This window comes from Chrysochloris asiatica, unplaced genomic scaffold (genome assembly GCF_000296735.1).
Source record: "Chrysochloris asiatica unplaced genomic scaffold, ChrAsi1.0 scaffold00165, whole genome shotgun sequence".
NCBI lineage: Eukaryota > Metazoa > Chordata > Mammalia > Afrosoricida > Chrysochloridae > Chrysochloris > Chrysochloris asiatica.
In genome coordinates this window covers 5,834,283-5,857,803 of record NW_006408683.1, presented here as the reverse complement: position 1 = coordinate 5,857,803, position 23,521 = coordinate 5,834,283, and the positions used below count along the sequence as shown (strand labels likewise).

Below are 23,521 nucleotides of genomic sequence, written 5' to 3'. Positions count from 1 at the left end.
ATGAAATATTTAAGAAGAAATCAAGTGCCTTCAGGACAAACCCCATCCAAGACTGAAACTCAAAAGGAACACATAAGCAGTTATGTAAGCTTGCTGGAGAACATGTTGGCCTACTTGTGAGCAGAAATGGGGAAAAGGCAGCAATGAAGATATGGGCTGAGCTTGACCATGTTCCATAGACTCCCATGGACCTTGAAATGAGAGAGAGAAGAGGAAGGGTTGGTTGGTCTGAAGTGTAGTGAGACTTGGGGACTCCTGAGCCCATGGACAGGGACATAGCTATGGAGGGCTAGATCCCAAAAGGAAACCAAGACATATCATAATCAAACTTTCAAAAATCAAAGACAAGGAAAGAATCCTGACAGCAGCTTGGGAAAAGCAAAAAATTACCTCAAAGGGCAACCAAAAAGACTTAGCTCTGATTTCTCAGCAGAAACCATGCAGGCAAGAGGTAATGGGATAACATATACAAAAATCTGAAAGAAAAAAATTGCCAACCAACCAAAGCTGTCCCTCAAATATGACAGCAAAAATTAGGACATTTCCTGATAAACAGAAATTAAAGGAATTTGTAATGACCAGACCAACTTTACAAAAAATGCTAAAGGGTGTTCTTTGGACTGACAAACAACAACAGTAGACAAATAGTCTGAGATTACCATACATGACAACACTACCCAGAACTCAATTCAGATATGCAAGTATTTAAAGTAAAACTAACCTACAAGACTGAAAATAGGGAACCAGGAGATATCAATGTAAAACTACAAAGTAAAAAGAAGGAATAGTGTAAATACTGAACTTACGAATGGCAAGGAATTCAAGTAGATTTCAAGATAAAACAGACTGTTTAAAAAGGGTAAAAATAAAAATGAATACTATGTAGGGTAATTGCAAAGAAAAATAATACACCTACACATCAAAATAAAAAAAGAGGAAAATCAGAGAGATTTAGTAAACATTAACACAAAAGAAACTGATATGAAAAGAATACCCACAAATGAAATGAAAATTATGAGGAACTAAGAATCCAGCAGCACCACACACACAAAACAGCACACAGAAAAATGACAGCAGTCTATTCATACCTAGTGCTAATTACACTGAATGTAAAATGGATTAAATGTACCAGTCAAGAAACAGAGTACAGACTGGTTAAAAAAAATAGGATCTTTCAATATTCTATCTGCAAGAGACATGTCAAAAAGGTGAAGACAATCTAAATGCCCATCAATAGAAAAACGGTAAACAAACTAACTTTGGTATATATACACAATGGAATCCTACAAAACATTGAAAGGTAAATGATAAATTTGTGAAAACCTCACAACATGGATGAGCCTGGAGGAAATTATGCTGAGTGAAATTTGTCAATCATCAAAGGACAAATATTGTATAAGACCAATGTTACAAAATGTTAAGAAAAGATTTTCTTGATATGATGGCTGGCAGAGAGGAGGGAAAATTATTCATGTGCTAGAGAGTAGACACATGCTAACATAGGTGACAGGGCAGGCTATATGCAACAAGAGGGAGGTTAACAGAGGAAAGATGACGGTAGCAAGAGAAACAAGGAGAAATGTAATAGTTTCAGTGAATAGAGATAAAAACTGTTAATTATTGGTACATGGAGGAGATTGTAACCATGTAATGAAGTGAAGTATAGTATATGATTTGTTTTATGTAAAACTGATGATGTGTTCTGTAAATCTTCACTCAATTCACAATAAAAAAAAGTTGGGAAAAAAAACTTATGTGGGATAAAACAATCCAAAGAAATAACCTTCGATTTGAAAGATTTTCTATGAATTTTAAATTAACGTATATGAAAACTACCTGATAAATCAGTAGATGTCAAGCAGATTTTTAAAAAGAAGAAGAAATGCTGGGGACATTTACCAATCCCAGAGATTCTGTCTAGTAAGGGATGATTCTGAGGTATTCTCTAGTTTGAGAATCACTGAGCTAAATAAGACTGGGGAAGAACTGCCGCCTCAGAGTAGACTTGACCATGATGACGCATTGCTGACGGATTGGCACACAGATAGCAGCAATGGGCTCAAGCATATTAGCAATTGTGAGGATGGCTTAGGATTCGGCAGTGTTTCATTATGTTGTACATAGTGTTACTAGGGGTCAGAAGCGACTCAATGGCACCTAACAACAACAAATGATGAAATGTTTATGAAATATATAAGGAATGATGCTATTGTAACTTCATTATGTTTTATATTTTATAGATTTCCTAAAGATGGATGCTATCAGTACAATTTTTCTTACGTGATTGACAAGTAAGAAATAAATTTTAACATAAGCACTAAATTTTATATAAATGTAGTGCAAACCATTTAATCAGTTGCTAACTATTCAATGAATTCCTATCAGCATCAGTGTGGTAGGACTAAATGTGCAGTCAGCTTTGTTGTTGTTGTTAGGTGCCATCGAATCGGTACCAACCCATAGCGACCTCATGCACAACAGAACGAAACACTGCCCGATCCTGGGCCAACCTAACTATGTTGCCACGTTCGAGTCCATCGATACTGCCACTTGACCAATCCATCTTGGTGGGGATCTTCCTCTTTTTCTCTGACCCTCCACCTTACCAAACATGATATCCTTCTCCAGCGACTGGTCCCTCCTGACAATATGTCTGAAGTATGAGAGACAAAGTTTGGCCATCTTGACCTCCAACGAGCACTCTGGCTGCACTTCTTCCAAAACGGATCTATTGGTTCTTTTGGCAGCCCATGGCACTTTCAATATTCTCCTCCAACACCGTAACTCAAATGCATCAATTCTTCTATGGTCTTCCTTCTTCACTGTCCAGCTTTCACATGCATATGAGGTTATTAAAAATATCATGGCTTGGGTCAGGCATACCTTAGTCCTCAAGATGACATCTTTGCTCTTCACTTTTTGTTATATTTTATATTTATTTTAATAAGATTATTCTTTAAAGATATAACAAAATAAATTATTACCTTTATCTTTTGTTGTTGTTGTTATGCACCATAAGCTCTGGCTCATAATACTCCTATGTATAACAGAACGAAACACTGCCCAGTCCTTACCATCCTCACAATTGTTGCTATGTTTGAGCCCATTTTTGTGGTCACTGTGTCAATCCATCTCATTGAGGGTCTTCTTCTTTTTCACTGACCTCTATCTTACCAAGCATGATGTTCTTCTCTATGGACTGCTCCTTCCTGATACCATGTCCAAAGTTTGTGAGATGAAATTTCATCATTCTTGCTTTTAATGAGTATTTTGACTGTACTTCTTCCAAGGCAGATGTATTATTTATCATGGAAATCCATGGTATATTCAATATTCTTCACCAACAACAAATAATTCAGTAGCATCCATTCTTCTTTGATCTTCCATATTCAGTGTTCAGCTTCTACATGTATATTAGGCAATTGAAAATGCCATGGTTTGGGTCAGGCACACCTAAGTCCTCAAAATGACATCTTTGTTTTGAACATGTTAAAGAGGTCTCTTGCAGGAGATTTGTTCAGTATAATATATAGTTTGATCTTTTGACTGTTGCTTCCATAGCAGTACTTGTGAGTCCAATTAAAATGAAATCTTTGACAACTTGAATCTTTTCTCTGTTTATCAGGATGTTGCTCATTTGACCAGTTGTAAGGATTTTTGTTTTTTTATGTTGAGATGTAACCTATACTGAGAACTTCATCTATAAAGTGATTTAAATCCTCTTGGCTTTCAGCAAGCAAAGTTTTGTCATCTATATATTGCAGGTTGTTAACGGAGTCCTGGTATGGTGCTGTAGGATAAACACTGGACCACAAAGTCACTTTGAATTGCAAGGTCAGCAGTTCAAACTCACCAGTCGCTCCTCTGAAACACTATACAGGGTCACTGTAAGTCACAACCAACTCGACAACGCTTAACAATAGCAACAAATGAGTTTTCAATGTCTTGCACTTCTTCATCCATATAATCCAGCTTCTTGGATTATTTGCTCAGTATACAGATTGAATATGTATGGTAAAGGGATACAACCAGGAGCAAATTATCCAATAAGCAAGGTAAGCACAACCTTACTTGTGCTTATTTACTGATCTGTAGTGGACAATTTTACATTTTTTTCACCACATCAAAGATTTTGCTTCTAGATTTGGCATCTGTCTCTCTCACAACCCCACAGTACCTTCCTGCAATGTCAAAACCTCTTTTCAAATTTACAATCCCTAACAGAGACAGAGTACCCAGTAACCAAGGTAAGCACTGGCTTATTGTGATGAAAAACATATGAAGTTATGCACTACAAACTAGTAAGTACAAATTAGTAAATTCATCTTTATCCAATTTATTGGGCAATCTGCCCTTAGATACAACCCTTTTCTGATTTTAAACCACACATTTCCCCCTAGTTGTGTGAAGGTTTCACATGAGCACAATTAAGTATTCTTGAATTCCTTTTCTTCCCAATGTTATTGGTAATTGTTATCATCCACAATGTTGAATGCCTTTCCATGAACAATAAAACACAGGTATTTCTGGGGTGCATCGTGACTCCATACAATAAGCATCTGAACCACAAGGTCTGCTGTTCAAGTCCACCAGTCGCTCCATGGGAGAAAGATGAGGCTTTCTGATTCTGCAAAGATTTAAAGCCTCGGAAACCCTATACAGGGTGGCTAAGAGTCAGAACCAACTAAACAACACTTAGCAACAACAACAAACATCTTTCTGGTATTCTCTGCTTTCAGCCAAGATCTGACAACAATGATATCCCTTATTCCACTTTCTCTTCTGAATCTGTCTTTAATTTCTGGCTATTCCCTATGGAAATCTTTCAGCAAAAATTTTACTTGTTTGAAAAAAAAAATTTTTTTACTTGTTTGATGATTTCTGCATTCTTTAAATAAACTTTCTTTAGAATGAACACAAATATGAATCTCTTGCATTTGGTTGTCCATGCAACTGTTTCTAAATTTTGTGACATAAATGAATCAGCACTTCCAGTATTGCATCTGTTAACCATCTCAATTCATATTCTGTCAATTCCTAAAGTTTTGTTTTTGACAATGCCTTCAGTAGATATTGGAATTCTTACTTTAGTACCATCAGTTCTTGATTATACAATACCTCCTGAAATAGTTGAACAATAAACAATTCTTCTCAGTACAATGACTCTATGTATCCCTTTCATCTTTTTTTTTTCATGATTCCTGCATTATTCAACATTTTGCCCATAGACTCTTTCAATATTGTAATTTGAGGTTTGAATTTTTTCTTCCATTCTTTCAGATTGAGGAATGCCCAGTATTTTCTTCCCTTCTGGTTTTCTAACTACAGGTCTTTGCACATTTCATTATAATACTTTACTTTGTCTTCTCAAGCTACCCTTTAAATTCTTCTGTTCAGCTCTTGTTGTTGTTGTTAAGTGCTATTGAGTTGGTTCCAACTCATAGCGACCTTGTATAGGATTTCTGAGGAGCAGCTGGTGAGCTTGAACCACCAACCTTGTGGTTCAAACCAACTTTGCAGTCCAGTGCATTAACCCATAGTGCCTAATTTCTTCCATTTGCTTTGTTGTTAGGTGCCATCCAGTCAGTACCAACTCATATCGGCCCTATGTGCAACAGAACAAAACACTGCCCTGTCCTGGTCCAACCTCACAATGGTTGGCCGTGCTTGAGCGCATTGATGCTACCACTTTGCCAATCCATCTTGCTTTAGTTACTGTAAATTTCAAAGCCTCTTCTGATATCCAGTTGGTCTCTTCTTTCCTGTCTTTTTAATGACCTTTGTTTTCTTCATGTATGGTATCTTCAAACCACAACTTAGCTGGTTTTCAGTCATTGGTGTTCAGTGAGTCAAACCTCTGCACGTGGTCTCTAAATTCAGGTGGGATACACTCAAGTCATACTTTGGCTTTTGAGGACTTGTTTTCATTTTTTTCAATCTTCTACTTGAACTTGCATGTGATCAATTGATGATCTGTTTTGCAGTTGGCCCCTGGCCTTGTTCTGAATGATGTTATTGAGCTTCGCCATCGTCTTTGTTCACAGATGTAGTCAGTTTGACTCCTGGGATTTCACTTAGAGAGGTCCATATGTATAGTCACAATTTATTGAAAAATACACCAATGCTGAAGAAAGCTATTTGCAATAAATAAGTCGCTGGTCATGCAAAACTCACCATGCAGTGGCTGGAATTGTTTCTATCGCCAGGCCAAATTTTCCAGCTGCCAACCCTTCTTTGTTTCCAACTTTCACATTCTGTTTATCTTTGTAAGACTGTTCATGTAAACTTGTAATTTAAAATATATTTCAGGCTGCCAAACAGATACAAGTCCACAGCCTCTGGAATATTTGAAAAGCTGTGAAATTTTCTTATTTAAATTCTATTTAATTAAACTGAATGAGGGCTTAAACGCTGGACATATACTTCAAGTGATTTTATTCAACCTTAGGACAGGGTGGGAGGATGAGAGGACCTAGATGCTCCAGGTTGCAAAGCTTGGTGAAGGCAGTAATTGAAATTGAAGGGATTAGAAAAAATGTTTAATAGTTGGTGAAGACGTTCCTTTTAGTGTTTATGTAGCATCTGGACCTTTTTTAAAAAAACAAAAAAACTTTTTATTGTGACTTGAGCAAAGGCCTACAGAGCACACCATCAGTTTTACATTCAACAAATCATACATCTTGTTTCACTACAATGGTTGCAATCCCTTCCATGTACCAAGAGTTAATAGAGATATTTACCTCTATTCACTTTAATATTGCATTCCTCTCTATGTCTCCTGCTACCTTCATCTTTCTTCTGCTAACATTCCTCTTGTAGTATATTGCATACCCTCTTACCCATGTTAATATCTATCTGCCCTCTAGTCCATGAATAATTTTCCCTTATTCTTTACCCACCCTGTAACCATCATAGATTGTTCCTTTTATCAAGAAAACCTTTTCTTAACTTTTTACAACATTGTTCTAATACAATGTTTGTCCTTTTGTGATTCACTAATTTCACTCAACACAATGCCCTCTAGCTTTATTAATGTTGTGAGGTGTTTCTCAGATTCATCATTATTCTTCAACATTGTATAGTATTCCATTGTATAAATATACCAAAGTTTAACCATTCTTTTGTTGATTGGCATTTTGGCTGTCTCCATGTTTTTGATATATCTCTTCTAGACAGCATATTGAAGGATCCTGTTTTCTTATCCATTCTGCTCTCTATGTCTCTTGACTGATGCAACTAATCTATTTACATTTAGTGCATAGGTATGAATTGATTGCTGTCTTTTTGCTGTGCATGTGTTGGTGGTGATGTGTGTGTGTGTGTATGGTGCTGCTGGTTGTTTGTTCCATGTAATTTTCTGTACTGAGTTCATTTTGTTTGTGGGTTTTCTTTGCATTTTCAATTCTGTTGTGTAAATGTTTACTAAATCTTTTGATTTTCTTCTTTAAATGTGCAGGTGTATTCATTTTCTTTGAGGCTATCCTGCAAGTTATTCATCTTTTTCTCTAATTAAAGTAGTCTGTTTTATCTTGAAATCTACTTGACTTACTTGCCTTTTGGAAGTTCTGTATCTACACTATTCTCTTTTTCTGCTGTGTATTTGACGTCATTATAAAATGATATCATTGATTCCCTATTTTCAGTCTTGTGGGTTTGTTTTACTTTGAATACTTCTATATGATAGTCACTGGACTGTAACCCACAAGCCTGCCAGTCACTCCACAGAAGAAAGGTGAGACGTTTTGCTCCCTAGAAGATTTAAAGCCTTGAAAATCCTATACAGGGTTGCCATGAGTAGGAACTGACCCAATGGTACTCAACAACATATCAGGATTGAATTCTGGGTGATGCTAATCTCACATTATTGTGTCCTATTGTTGTTTCTCAGTCCAAAGAAAACCCTTTAGCATTTTTTCACAAAGTTGGTCTTATCACAAATTCATTTAATTTCTATTTATCAGGAGAGTCTTAATTTGCCACTGTATTTTAGAGCCAGCTTTTCTGGGAATATGATACTTGGTTAGCAGTTTTTTCTTTCATAGTTTTGCATATGTCATCCTATTGACTTCTTGCTTGCATGGTTTTTGCTGAGAAATCAGAGCTTAGTCTTACTGGTTCTTCCTTATGGGTAACTTTTTGTTTTTCCCCAGCTGCTCTCAGGATTCTTTCCTTGGTTTTGGAAAGTTCAATTATGGCATGTCTTGAGGATTTTCTTTTGGAGTATATCCTATTTAGTGTTCGCTCAGTTTCATGTATCTCTATCTTCTCATCATTCATGATATTAGGAAAGTTTTCTTTCAACAACTATTAGACAATTTCTCTGTGCTTTTTACTGTTTCTTTCTTTTCTGAAATTCCAATCACCTCATAATTCTTAGGCTTTCTTTGGACTTCTTCATTCTCTTTTCTGATTGCTCTTCTAGCATACTAGTATTGAGGGATTTATCTTCAAGGTCACTAATTTGGACTTCCATTGCTTTGCATATACTCTTTTGCCCTTTCAACATATTGGCCATTTCTGAGATCTTAGTATTAATCTTCTGAATTTGTAATCACAGATTTTATATTGTTTCAAAATATGCATTTATTTTGCCTGTTAGTTCTTATAGTATGCATCCTTTTTAAGTACCTATTTATCATTCTTTGGAATTCTCTTTCAATTAGTTCCATTACCTTTTCTTCCTCAGAAATATTTTCTGGCTCTGCATCATGGGTCATTTGTGTGAGCCTAGCATCTAGACCTTAAGGGAAAGAATATAAAGTATGCACACTCCACTATTAAGGAAATTTCTAGAGTTCTGTTTTCTGGGATATATGTAAGATATATGGGACATGTGGCTTATGAAAGTGATTTAACATTGAGGATCCACAAAATAGGAGATCCTTGAGTTCATGAAGGAAAAGTATTCCATTTTAGCAAAAAAAAAATTAAGTTAGGAAGTAGCTGCAAGTTTAAACTGCACGTATATTGTTACTGATTCTGACTGACTTTATTTTTTGATCTAGAAATACTTTGGAAAGGACTGCATTGAAGTAACACAATGAACACAGGCTTTATAGTTTCATTTCATACAATTTTCTGACAATAATGTCATATATACACAAGCAGAGGATAACAATTCACACCCTATTGATTACCATAAGAATACACTATTATATGTAGGAGTCCTGGTGTGGTGCTGTAGGATAAGTGCTGGACTACAATCTCAGTTTGAAGCACAAGGTCAGCAGTTCAGATGCACCAGCTGCTCCTCGGAAACCCTATACAGGGTCACAATGAGTCAGAGCCAGCTCGACGGCACTTAACAACAACAATACTATATGTGGAAAGTACCTGAAACATAGTAGCACTCAGTAATTTTAAATTATAGTTATCCAATTTATTTTCATGACACTGTCTTACCTAGGAAAATCTATATCTAAATAAAGTAAAGTAGTCATTTTTAGTTTTTACATTTGAAAAGAGGAAAAGAGAAGTAAATAATGTAAAATGTCTTTTTTCCAGGTCATATCTGAGGCATCAACCATCTAAAAACTTGGTAAGAAAATTATAATGTTGTTAATGGGTCAAATATGTAAAATAACTAGAGTATTTTCCTTTCCTAGAAAGTACAGTATGACTGGAAAGCATATGGCTGTCCTCTGAAACTGGAATTCAGAAAACAATTTCATCCTGTGGTTCAATTGTAAGTATATACTTTCCAAATGTTTTCACTTTTTTGAAAGTTTCAAAACAACAATATAAAGGCAATTTTAGTTAACCATTTATTTAATAATAAATATTTTGAGGCACCCAATATATGCAAAATTTCATTTTAGTACAGTGCCATTGAGCCAGTTCCAACTAATAGCAACCATGTATAGGGTTTCCAAGGAGTGACTGGTGAGTTTGAACCACCGACCTTGCAGTTCAAACTGACCTTGAATTCAAGTGCTTATCCTACAGCTTCACATGATTACTTAAATATAATAAAAAAATAAATTTTATATGTACTGGGAAACAAAAAATTGTGTGACTCACCTTCTTGTGATATTAATTTTGTTGTCATGGCCTGGAACTAAACTTATAATATTGCCTATGTATCCCTGTATAAATTATACAAAGTTGGATAATCCATGGTAGCTGTATGTTCAGAAAGTTTGCAATTTAGTAGCTGATACTTAAGTGAGCACCTTTTTAGTGATGGAGGCAGTATCCTAACCCTTGCTTTATCTTCTCTAAATCTCTCTCCAAGTTCCTACTAGCACTACTCCCTGTTTAACAGTAACAACCTTCCCAGGTGACAGATGTATGATTTTTCTTTGTGTGGGACAATAATAACAGAGAATTTGCAAGGAAATAACCTCAATTCCTGGTTGTTGGTGTTGTTAAGTGCCATCAAGTTGGTTTCAACCCATAGTGAGCCTGTATAGGGTTTCCGAGGAGCAGCTGGTGAACTTGAACTGCCGATCTTGCAGTTCAAACCAATTTTACAATTGAGCGCATTAACATATAGCACCACACTACGACTCTGATAGATTCCTGATTGTTGTTGTTGTTGTTAGGTGCCACCAAGTCAGTACCGACTCATAGCAACCTTATGCACAGCAGAACAAAACACTACCCAATCCTGGGCCAACCTCACTACTGTTGCCACGCTTGAGTCCATTGATGCTGCCACTTGGCCAATCCATCTCGTTGGGGGTCTTCCTCTTTTTCTCTGACCCTCCATATTACCAAACATGAGATCCTTCTCTAGTGACTGGTCCTTCCTGACAATATGTCTTAAGTATGATAGACGAAGTTTGGCCATCTTGGCCTCTAAGGAGCTCTCTGGCTGCACTTCTTCCAAAACAGATCTATTGGTTCTTTTGGCAGCCATGGCACTTTCAATATTCTCCTCTAACACCATAACTCAAAAGCATCAATTCTATGGTCTTCTTTATTCACTGTCCACCTTTCGCAGGCATATGAGGTTATTGAAAATACCATGGCTTGGGTCAGGAGCACCTTAGTCCTCAAGCTGACATCTTTGCTCTTCAACACTTTAAAAGGTCTTGTGCAGCAAATTTGCCTAATGCAATACGTCATTTGATTTCTTGACTGCTGCTTCTGTGAGTATTGATAATTGACCCAAGAAGAATGACGACCTTGACAACTTCAATCTTTTCTCCATTGATAAGAATGGTGTTTATTGGTCCAGTGGTGAGGATTTTTGTCTTCTTTACATTGAGATGTAACCCATACTGAAGGCTGTGCTCTTTGATCTTCATCAGTAAATATTTTAAGTCCTCTTCACTTTCAGCAAGCAAGGTTGTATCATCTGCATATCTCAGGTTGTTAATGAGTCTTCCTCCAATCCTGATGCTACATTTTTCTTCATATAACCCAGCTTCTCGGATTATTTGCTCAGTATACAGGTTGAGTAAGTATAGAGTACAGTATATTAGGTAGATTTCAAAATTATCCCTAACTTAGCTTGCATATCTTATTCTTGATTTAGGACTATAAAAGTAATGCATCTTATCACTGTACCAATCCATCTTGGTAGGGGTCTTCCTGCTTTTTCACTGACCTTCTACTCTACCAAGCATGATGTCCCTTTCCAGGGACTGGTGCCTCCTGATAACATGTCTGAAATATAAGAAACAAAGTCTCACCATCCTGATTTGTGAAGAGCAATCAGACAGTACGTCTTCCAAAACAGATTTGCTTGTTTTTCTGGCAGTCCAAGGTACTTTCAATATTCTTCTCCAACACTGTAACTCAATTGCATCAATTCTGCTACAATATTCCTTATTTGTTGTCCAACTTTCACATGCATATGAGGCTATAGAAAATATCATGGTTTGGGTCAAGGGCACCTTAAGCCTCAAACTGATCTCTGTTCTTGAACACTTTAAAGAGTTTTTATACCACAGATGTGCCTAATGCAATACAACATTTGATTTCTTGGCTGCTACTTACGTAAGTGTTGATTGTGGATATCAGTGAAATGAAGTCTTTCACAACTTCAGTCTTTTCTCCATTTATCATGATGTTATTTTTCTTCCAATTGTGAGGATCTTTGCTTTCTTTTACATTAAGGTGCAACCCATACAGAACCCTGTGGTCTTTGATCTTCATCAGTAAGTATTTTAATCCTCTTCGCTTTCATCAAGCAAAATTGTATCAATTATGTCTCAGATTGTTACCAAATCTTCCTCCAATTCTGATGCCATATTCTACTTTACATACTCTATCTTCTCTGATTATTTGCTCAGCATACAGATTGAATAAATACAGTGAAAGAATAAAACCCTGATGTATACGTTTCCTGATTTTAAACCATTCAGTATCCCCTTGTTCTGTTCAAATGACTGTCTCTTGGCCTATGTACAGGTTCCTCAGAGCACAATTAAGTGTCATGATCCACACAGCCAGCCTTTGCATATCCAATAAAGCACAATTAAACACTTACTTTGCACCAAAACCAAATCAGTTTTGAAACCCCTTGTGTTCAGATTAGAACTGTACTCCATGGGGTTTTCTTCCACACCACTAGGCAGATTTGAACTATTAACCGCTCCATTTTTAACTGAGCATAAATCCAGAGATTTAATAGTGTGCTGCTGCTGCTGCTGCTACTACTGTGTGCTGTGGAGTCAGTCTTAACTCATAGCAACCCTGTATAGGGTTTCCGAGCCTGTAAATCTTTACAGTAGCAGAAAACCTCATCTTTCTCCTATGGAGCAGTGGTGGATTCGAATTTCTGACTATATGGTTAGCAGCCCCATGCCTATGAATAAAACAGTACTTGTATCCTGAGAAATCTGATGAAGTAGATAAACCTATAAGTTGGCATACTACGGGGCAATGATAGAAAGGAATGATATAGGAAGGTGATACTGAAACACAAAGGAAAAAGAATCCAACCTAGTCATGGTAGGGAGAGGGACTCGGGAACATATTCCTTGCATTTGACCTGGTATGGCATTACAGGATAATGCACTGGACTACAAGGTTGGTTTGAACCATAAGGTCGGTGGTTCAAACTCACCAGTCACTACTCAGAAACCCTTAACAGGGCCACTATGAGTCAGAACCAACTCACTGGCACTTAACAACAACACAGTCTTAAAAGAAACAGATAATTAGCTGGACGCAGAAGGGAGGATGAGAGTTAAGGAGGGCAGTAGTGAATTCCACCAGGTGAGCATTTCAAGCAAGAGTGATAGTTTTTAGTGAACAAGAAAAGGCATAGTGCAAGTTGTTATTGGAGCATAAAGTGAGTCCTGGAATGTCAGAAGAAGGGGTTGGGAAGATAGCTAGGAGGTGTCCAGACCGTGGAAATCTCACTATCCGTTCTTTAGCTAGTTTTCTCTGCCACCACTCATCTGTCCATTTGTTGTACTGTGGTAGCTTGTGTGTTGCTCTGATGCTGGAACCTATGCCACCAATATTTTAAATACCAGCAAAGTCACACATGTGGACAGGTTTCAGCTGAGCTTCCAGACTAAGACAGACCAGGAAGAAGGGAAAGTGAATCACTTTTGAATGGTTAGGCACTGAAAACAATTATGAATAACAGTGGAATATTATCTGATATAGGGCCAAAAGGTGAGCCTCTCAGGTTGGAGGTCACTCAAAATATGACTGAGTAGAGCTGCTGTCTCAAAGTAGTAGTTGTTGTTAAGTGCCATCAAGTTGGTTCTGACTCATAGTGATCCAGTATAGAGTTTCCTAGGAGCTGCTGGTGAGTTTGAGCCATCAGCCTTGAGGTTCAAACCAACCTTTCAGTTGAATGCTTATCCTACAGTGCAGCACCAGGACGCCTCTCAAAGTAGAGTTGACCTAAATGACTTGGCATTGGTAAACTGAAATTGACTGGTATTGGCCATTTTGAACCAAATAATCATATGATTTAGTATGCCAGGAATGACAAATTGAAGAGGAATTGTGTCAAAATCATTTCAAAAAGAGAATTTCAAGACCTATCTTGAAGCACAATGCTGTCTGTGGATATTATCCATTTACCTACAAGGAAGACTAGTTAAAACTACTATCATTCAAATGTGTGCAACAACCACTAAAGCCAGTGATGATGAAATTTAAGAATTCTACCAACTTCTTCAGTCTGAAATTAATCAAATATGCAATCAAGATGCATTAATTGCTGGTGATCAGAATGTGAAAGTTGTACACAGTAAGTGGGAAATAAGGCCTTGGTTATAGAAATGAGACTGGAGATTGCATAATAGAATTTTGCAAGAACAACAACTTATTCATTGTAAATACCTATTTTCAACAACATAAACAGTGCTATACACATGAACCTCACCAGGTAGAACACACAGTAATCAAAATGGCTACATTTGTGGGAAGAAGCAATGGAGAAACTCAATATCATCAGCCAAAGCAAGGCCAGAAGCTGATTATGGAATAGTCATATGCAAGTTCAGGCTGAAGATGAAAATTAAAATAAGTCCACAAAAGTCAAAATATGGCTTTGAACATACCCCACCTCAATTTAGAGACTACCTCAAGAATAGATTTGGCACATTAGATACTAATGACTAAAAACCAAAAGAGTTATGGGATGACAACAAAAACACCATAAAGAAAGAAAACAAAAGACCACAAAAAAGACATGAAAGAAAGTAAAGGCCAAAGTGGATGTCAGAGAGATGCCAAAATGTGTTCTGGAATGTAGTATGTAATAAGAAGTAAAAAAGTAAAAATTAAGAAATAATGAAGTAAAAGAGCTAAACAGAAAATTTCAAAGGGCAGCTTGAGAAAACAAAGTAAAGTACTATAATGAATGTCCAAACATCTGGAGTTGGAAAACCAAAAGGGAAGAACATGCTCAGCATTTTTCAAACTGAAAGAAGTGAAGAAAAAATCAAGCTTCAGGTTGCAGTATTGAAGGATTCTCTGATAAAATATTGAATTTTAAGGAGCACCAAAAGATGATGAAAGATAAGAAGGATGAGCATGAATGGAGCAAAAGATCTCTACCTAGAAAAGCGGTGAGAGCAGAAAAGGTGGCAGAGGTGGTGACATGGAGAGACAGCTGTGGGCTCCATATACATAGATTGAAAAAGGCAGTGTGCCTGTGGGCATGAGGCTGGTTTGCAGAATGGGCCCTTTGGACATTTAAATAAATATATTTTTTTGTGTTGTATGTGTACATCAAATATTTTTGCTTTGTTCATTTGTGAAATATGAGCTGTAAATGGGTATACACAGGGAGGAAGTAGGATAACTGTTGCTGCAGGGAAGGGATTGTAATCTTTAAAATGAAAAAAAGTGTATAATTTGTTGAATGATCAACTGATGATCTTGTCTGTAAACCTTCACCCAATCACCCAGTTCTCAATAAAAGTTTAAAAAAAAAAAAAAGATGATGAAAGAAATATAGAGAGCTACTGTACCAAAAATAATTGGTCAATGTTCAACCATTTCAAGAGGGTATAATGTAATCAAGTACCAATGGTATTGAAGGAAGAAATCCAAACTGCACAGAGGGCATTGGTGAAAAACAAGGCTTCAGGAATTGATGGAATACAAATTGAAATGCTTCAACAAACTGATGTAGAACTGGAGGCACTCCGTCATAGATGCCAAGAAATTTGAATGACAGCACATGGACAACTGATTGGAAGAGATCCATATATGTGCCCATTCCAAAGAAAGGTGACCCAATGGAATGAGAAAATCATCTAACTATGTCATTGCTATCACATGCAAGTAAAATTTTGCTGAAGACAATTCAAAAACAGTTACAAGAGCTCATGGACAGTGAGCTGTCAGAAATTCAAACTGGACTCAGACATTGGAGGATGTAGAACATTGCCAACATCAGATGGATCCTAACTGAAAGCAGAGCATATCAGAAAAACATCTATGTGTGCTTTGTTGGCTATGCAAAGACATTGGACTGTGTGAATTAGACAAAATGTGGATAGCTTTGTGAAGAGTGGGTATTCCAAAACACTGAGTTGTGCTCATGAGGAGCTTGTATATAGACCAGGAGATAGTCCTTAGAATAGAACAACAGGATACTAAATTGTTCAAAATCTTTCTGAAGAAATAGAAAGCTCTGGTAGCATAGTGGTTACGAGTTGGGCTGCTAACCTCAAGGTCAGCAGTTTGAAATTATCAGCGGTTCCATGAGAGAAAGATGAGGCTTTCTGCTCCCTTAAAGATTTACATCCTCAGAAACCCTATACAGGGTCGCTATGGGTCAAAACTGACTCAGTGGCACTTAACAAGAACAACAACAATAATAGTAAAGGATTTTAACACACAACTTTCAATGATGGAAAAACAACTAGAAAGAAATTCAGCAAAGACACAGAAGAACTAAACAACATAATCAACCAACTTGACCTCATAGACATATACAGAACACTCATCCCAACAATACCACAATACACATTCTTTTCAAGGATACATGAAACATTCTCCAGAATAGACTATATGTTTGATAGTATGGATTAATGAACTAAATGTGAAACCTAGAACTATAAAGATCATCAGTGGAAAAAATAGGGACAAACTTGGGGGCTCTGATACAAGATACTATCAAATAATACTGACAACACACAAACAGCAGAAGATGAAATAGATGACTGGGACCTACTAAAAATAAAACACTTAAGTGCATGAAAAGATTTCATTAAGACTGGAATATCTAAAAGGGGTTCTACAACTTGCCCAGTGAAATGGGCCTCTTGCAAAGCCTTTGCAGTGTATAGGACCATAGGTGGAATCCTAAGCCCCATCCAGAACCTTCTGAAGTGGGACATTTCCACTAGAAATTACAAGCAGACCAGCCTAGAACAGCTAGAGTGACAAGATACATCTTCAAAGAAAGATCATCAGGAAAAACCCAAAACAAAAATGGCACTATGATTGGCTACTACAAGAATCAGCAAGCTGTTCGCTGGGGAGCCATTAAGGCAAGCAATCAATTCCCTTCAGGACAAATGCCCCTCTAAGACTGAAACTCAAAGGGAACACATGAGCAGGCATGTAAGCTTGCTGGTGACCACATTGGTCTACTGGTGAGTGGAAGGGGGTAAAGGCAGCAATGAAGAAATGGGCTGCATTCAACCATGTTCCATAGACTCCTGTTGACCTGGAGATGAGAGAGAGAAGAAGAAGGGCTGGTTGGTCCAAAGTGTGGTGAGACCTGGGGACACCTCAGCCCATAGACAAGGACATAGCCACAGAGGGTTAGAGCTGAGAGTGAAGCATCCAACTGATATGAAGGGAGGGGAGATGTACAAGAACACCCAAACTTGCAGATAGTACCCATCTGACCTAGCCTTGATGGCTTGATAATCAGAACTTGACTAGAGGAAGATAAAAAAAGAAAGCAATTTTTGATAAAGGAAACAAGTGTAAATTGCTACAATTTGATGAGCTTGACCTATACTCATGGCGGGTGTAGTTGTAAATACCAACAGAGAGGGAAGGAGTCTTCACATCAAGAATCAATGCTATCCCCTCCTGTATACAGGGTAGATAGGGAAAGGCAACTTAGACATTGGCTACCTAAAATGAGGGGGAGATAAAGGCACAAAGTGGATGGCTTACAAGATTTCAAGAGGGAGTTTAATTTAAGATTGTGTGGGGAAGATAGAGTCCCCACTGAATAGTTTTCATCTGGTCTAGATGGGTCTGGTAAAAAGAGATGGGGATAAGATTCTTATGATTCAGTTGTGAGTAATTGTTATCATGACTAACTGCAACTGTCCCAACTATAAAGGTAGGAGTTTTGTAACAAAAATGGTAGTTAATCTTACAGTCCAGAAACAGAGGACCCTAGGGCCATCAAGGGAGAAGAGCACAAGCAGAATGTGGGACCTTATCCAGAGAAGCAGCAACACCAGAGCTAGAGGCAGAAATGGGGACATAAAGAGAGGGAGCAGCTAAGGACTCTAGATTCATGGAAAGAAAGGGACTAAGAACTGGAGGCCCGATTCATAGCCACTATGCTACCAGAGCTCCTTTTTCAATATTTAGTCGTTGCCAAATATGCTTTCACTCCCTTTGTCATGTTCATTTGGATGGGCTGTTCTTTCTCTGTTCTTTGTGTATCTCATGATTTCTTTTATTCAAAGGTGTTGATGTCCTCAGTTTACCTCACATTTAGTGTTTTGCCCACACAACTTTCTGCAAGGAGTCCTGGTATAGTGCTGTGGGATAAAGCACTGGGCCCCAAGGTCAGTTTGAACTACAAGGTCAGTGGTTCAAACTCACCAGCTGCTCCCTGGAAACCGAAAACTGGGTCGCTGTGAGTTGGAACTGACTCCACAGCACTTAACAATAACAACTTTCTGTAAGAAATTCATAAATGAGTAGAGCCTTCAGCCTTTGCTTACCTTTTCCACTCTTTCTCCATGAGAGCTCCTTCTCCTTGGGTGGCTTAATTGGGATTCACAGTTTCCAGAACTAATGTTTTCAACTTTCAGTCTCTCTCAAACATACCAGAAAACTTGTGGTCAGTCTGTCCACCAGCAGGCACCACCACTCAGGCAAGATATCCTGTACTAATCAATCTGTCCACCAGGAGGCGCAGTCCCCTCTCTCTGGCTATTACTCTTTTCCAGTCCTGTTTCTGCAATGCCGTTTCAGTTGAAAACCCACACTCAGCAAGCTCCCCTCAATACTAGGTGTTGCCCTCCAATTTTACCCAAGTTTTCCTTCCCTGCCCTGTGGAGGCTGCTTATATGTGAGCTGACATTTAGGGGAAGCACAGGCAAACTCTTTTTCTGTTTCAGAAGGAGGTGCTGTCACCTGCCCAGAAGGCCCTCTGAGGTTTATCTTGTTGGTTTCAGATTCCTGGTGGCTTTGTGGTGGTTGGGGAGCAGTCTCCACTTAGATGACTCACCTCCTGACTCCATTTATGGACCCTTCTGTAGGACATCATACCAATTCAACAGTCAACACGTACTTTTTGAGGGTTGTTGTTAGGTGCCATCGAATTGGTACCAACTCATAGTGACCCTATGCACAACAGAACGAAACACAGCCCAGTCCTGGGCCAGCCTCACTATTGTTGCCACGCTTGAACCCATCTCGCTGAGGGTCTTTCTCTTTTTCTCTGACCCTCCACCTTACCAAACTTGATATCCTTCTTCAGCGACTGGTCCCTCCTGACAATATGTCTGAAGTATGAGAGACGAAGTTTGGCCATCTTGGCCTCCAAGGAGCACTCTGGCTGCACTTCTTCCAAAATGGATCTATTGGTTCTTTTGGCAGCCCATGGCACTTTCAATATTCTCCTCCACCACTCGACTGTCAGTTTGTCCTACTGTGGTGGCTTGTGTGTTGCTGTGATTCTGGAAGTTATGCCTCAGGTATTTGAAATACCATCAGGGTCATCCACGGTGGGCCGGTTTCAGATGAACTTCCGGACGAGGACAGACTAGGAAGAAGGAGAGACGAACTACTTCCAAATATTTAGTAACTGAAAACCTTATGAATAGCAGAGAAACTATTGGAAGGAGGGGTAGTCATATTCTGAATGCACCCACAAGGACATCTGCCTTGTTACTATAAGATCCTCCCACAGTATGGAGCTCTGGTTATGGCTCTGTGGGTTAATGTTCTGGAGTGCAAGATCAGTTTGAACCACAAAGTCAGGGGTTCAAGCTCACCAGTAGCTCCTCGAAAACCCCATACAGGGTCGTTGTGAGTTGGAAAGACTGAATGGCACTTAACAACAACAAATGTTGGCTATGGGGTAGACTTCACTCAAGATGCCTGCTTCCTAGCACACAACAACCTCAGTCAACAGTCCTCAGGACCAAGGGAACAGGGAACAGAGAGACACAAACTAATCCTCAGGGAGATCTAATCTGTCAGTTTCAGGGGCCTGAGCAATGGTGTGCACAGGGAGGCAGGTAGAGTGCTGACTCTGGGAATTGACTGTATTGTGGAGGCCTTCTGTAGCTGCTTGCCATAGCCAGGCAACCAACAACTCCTAGGTTGGGGAGGGAGTTACAAACTCCGGTCATAACTTTATAAAGATCTGTCTTGTTACTATCAGAGTCCCCTCTAGTAGAGTGTTATCTGTGAGTGCAGCCTCCACTCTAGACTCCTGATACCTAACACACAGAAGCCTCAATCAACAGTCCTCAGTGATAAGCAGCAGTGGAGAGGAAGACTAGTCCTAATTTCCCCAGGGAGGTTTGACCTGTTGGTTTCGTAGGCCAGTGCTATGGGGCTGCACACGAAGGCAGGTAGAAGCTACTATGAAAGCAGCTTCACTGCATGAGCCTTCCATAAAACTTCACAGTAGACTTGCATCCAACAGGGCAGTCCTGGTACATTTCAAGTGGATCCCTGGTAGGGTCTGATGGTTGGCTTTAGGGTGAAAGCTTGGGGTCCTCTTTCTTTGCACAGATGGGACTGTGGGGTTCAGGGAAGCAGGCTCTTTTTCTGTGGTCATAACCCCAGTTTACAGACCCAGTGATCCATGTGGCTGGGGGAGAGGCAGGAAAGGTGAAAGAAGCATTTTTCCAACTATATGAGACTCATCGATCTATTGATTCTAGCCTGTTTGCAGTCCCCCAATGCTTTCTTATGCTCCCCAAGTCAGAGTTCTTCAAATCTGAGCACCATTTCCTTGTATTTCTTTTGTATTTGTAGGGGAGGGTCAAAACAATGTTTTGTTTATGCCTACATCTTCCTAGAATCCTCCATCTTTAGATTTTGATATTCAAAATTAATGTGCAGGAGAATTGAAGACCAAACTGTGAAAAGAAACACTTGAAAATTTTTTAGATAAAATATAGACAAATCTTTTTATGACCAAGTCACAAAAACCATAACAAAAAAGACTAATATTTTACTACCTCTAAATGTTAACATTCTGTAGTTAAAAGACTCCATAAACAAAGTGAAAAAAACAGCTGATTTAAAAGCAATTAACAACAAAGAAATAATATATATATACAAAACAGATATAAAAAAACAAAAAAAGTTATTTTTAAAAAAGTCAAATCCATAGAAAAATGAGCAATATATACTGTCTAAGGTACTGGACTACTAATTGCAAGGTCTGTGATTCAAACTCACCAGCCACTCTTTGGAAACCCTATATGGAAGTCCTGGTGTGGTACTGCAGGATAATGTGCTGGACCACAAGTTCAGTTTGAGCCAGAAGGACAGCAGTTCAAACCCACCAGCTGCTCCTCAAAAACCCTATACAGGGCTCCTATGAGTTGGAACAGACTCAACAGCACTTAACAACAGCAGCAAGGCACTGGACTGTGAACCACAAAATTGGTGCTTCAAACCCACCAGCTGCCTCTTGGAAACCCTACATAGGGTTACTATGAGTCAGATCTGGCTTGACAGCATTTAACAATACTAACAAGGTTCTATGATTCACTGCAAGTATTCACAGTACTTAACATACAAAGCAAAATCATCACGGCACTAAGTCCAGAGGAAACTAGGAACAAGTTTCAAAGAGTCATATCTCAGTGGAGTCACAGAGAAGCACATAATTCCTCCAGTAATGAGCTATAAACACAAGTGAAGTGTTGTTTAACAGAGCTCACTAGAGACTTGGAACTCAAGGTTTTTACTGAGAGCTGGTCTTGTAGATAACCTCTGTCTAGTGTCTACCAAAATTCTAGACTATGTTCAGCATAAACCACATTTTTTGCACATATTAGGCAAGGCAAACTGCATTATCACTTTTGGAAATGATAGGAACCCTCCTGAAATTCAAATTCCCAAATGACAGCCAAAGGCCAGGATTGTAAGCAAAACTTTCTAAGGGTAGCAATTTCAGGCCTGCTGTATTCATTCATTTCTGGACATATATGAACAAGTAATTCAAAGAAAATGAAATGTTTGTTAATCAAAAATATTAAAAATATTATGTTGGACCATCTCGAGAAAACCCACTAGAATGAAAAAAATAATGGATTATACCAAGTATTAAGAGCCATAGTGATATTGTAGAATAAGCACTGGACTGCTACCCACAAGGTCAGTGGTTCAAACCCACCAGAAGCTCTGTGGGAGAAAGATGAGGCTGTCTGCTCCAGTAAAGATTTACAGTCTCAGAAACACAATATAGAAAGTATAGCCAGAGTGCTCCTTGGAGGCCAGTATGGCCAGACTTCATCTCTCATACTTCGGATATATTGTCAGGAAGCACCAGTCACAAGAGAAGGATATCCTGTTGGTAAAATGGAGGGTCAAAGAAAAAGAGGAAGACCCCCAACGCAATGGATTGGCACAGTGGCTGCAACAATGAGCTCAAAGTAGCAACGATTGTGAGGTTGGCCCAGGACTGGGCAGTATTTCGTTCTGTTGTGCATAGGGTCACTATGATTTGGTACCAACTCGATGGCACCTAACAACAACAACAACAACTCAGAATTGATTTGATGGCAGTAGACTTTTTGGGTTGTACCAAGTATAAGAATGAGAGTAAAACAATGAAAATTCTTATGTCCTGTTGCCAGGAGTATACCTTGATATAACAACATGGGAAAGCATCTTTGACAAAATGTAGGAAAGATGTGTGAATCCCTTTGTTGTTTAGTTGCCTGCAGTTTGCTCCAACTCATAGCAACCTTGTCAAACAAAAGAACAGAACATAGCCTGTATCCTCCTCACAATCACTGGTATATGTGAGTCCACTGTTGCAGATACTCTGTCAGACATCTCAGACGGCTTACCCTGTTTCAATGGCACTTTACCAAGTGTTTAATGTATCAAATCTGCTCTTCAGATGATCTCTAAATTCAGGTGGGATATATTCAAGGTCGTATTTTGGCTCTTGTGGACTTGTTTTCATTTTCTTCAGCTGCAGTTTGAATTTACATATGAGTAATTGATGGCGGGTTGGGTAGACATGCAGTGAGGAGCTCCATCAACAACAACACGGAATACCGAACCGAGAAGGCTCAGGGGATGGTGCTGGAACTCTGGAACAAATATAAAGATATGTTTGGAGGATTGGAGGGATTACAGCTGGGAGAATTTGTAGAAGAATCCAGAAATCCATTGTTTTCTAGTTCAAGATGCTCAGCTGTTCCCGGAGACGCCATCTTGGGAGAGAACATCTTGATAGTATCAGGATTGATTGTATCAGGAGAGAATATCTTTATTGTATCAGGATTGATATCAAAATTTAAAGTGACAGCTTCAACATAAAACCAAATGGCCACCACTCGTCTGTCTGCCGTGCTGTGGTGGCTTGAGTTGTTGTGATTCTGAGGACTATGCCACCAGTATTTTTAATAACCAGCAGGGTCACCCATGGTGGACAGGTTTCAGATGAGCTTCTAGACAAAGACAGACTAGGAAGAAAGAGTGACGAACTACTTCTGAATCACGAGTCACTGAAAACCTTTTGAATAGCAGAGAAATACTGTCAGATACAGGGCTGGAAGGTGAGCCCCTCAGGTTGGAAGGCACTCAAGATGCGACTGGGGAAGAGAAGCCACCTCAAAGTGGACTAGACGATGATGATGTGAATAGAGTTAAGCTCATGGGAGAAAAGCCCACAGAACCTTCATTTGCT

General features: G+C 38.7%; 1 protein-coding gene across 1 annotated transcript in view; it reads left to right on the top strand.

Annotated features, from left to right (window-relative positions):
- Window positions 1-23,521, top strand: part of LOC102831656 (chromosome unknown open reading frame, human C1orf101) — a 274,431-nt gene that overhangs the window by 163,373 nt on the left and 87,537 nt on the right. Inside the window, exons 13-15 of the mRNA XM_006871286.1 lie at window positions 2,241-2,291; window positions 9,505-9,538; window positions 9,606-9,685. Of these exons, the coding sequence (XP_006871348.1) occupies window positions 2,241-2,291; window positions 9,505-9,538; window positions 9,606-9,685 (165 nt within the window). The remainder of the gene's footprint in view (window positions 1-2,240; window positions 2,292-9,504; window positions 9,539-9,605; window positions 9,686-23,521) is intronic.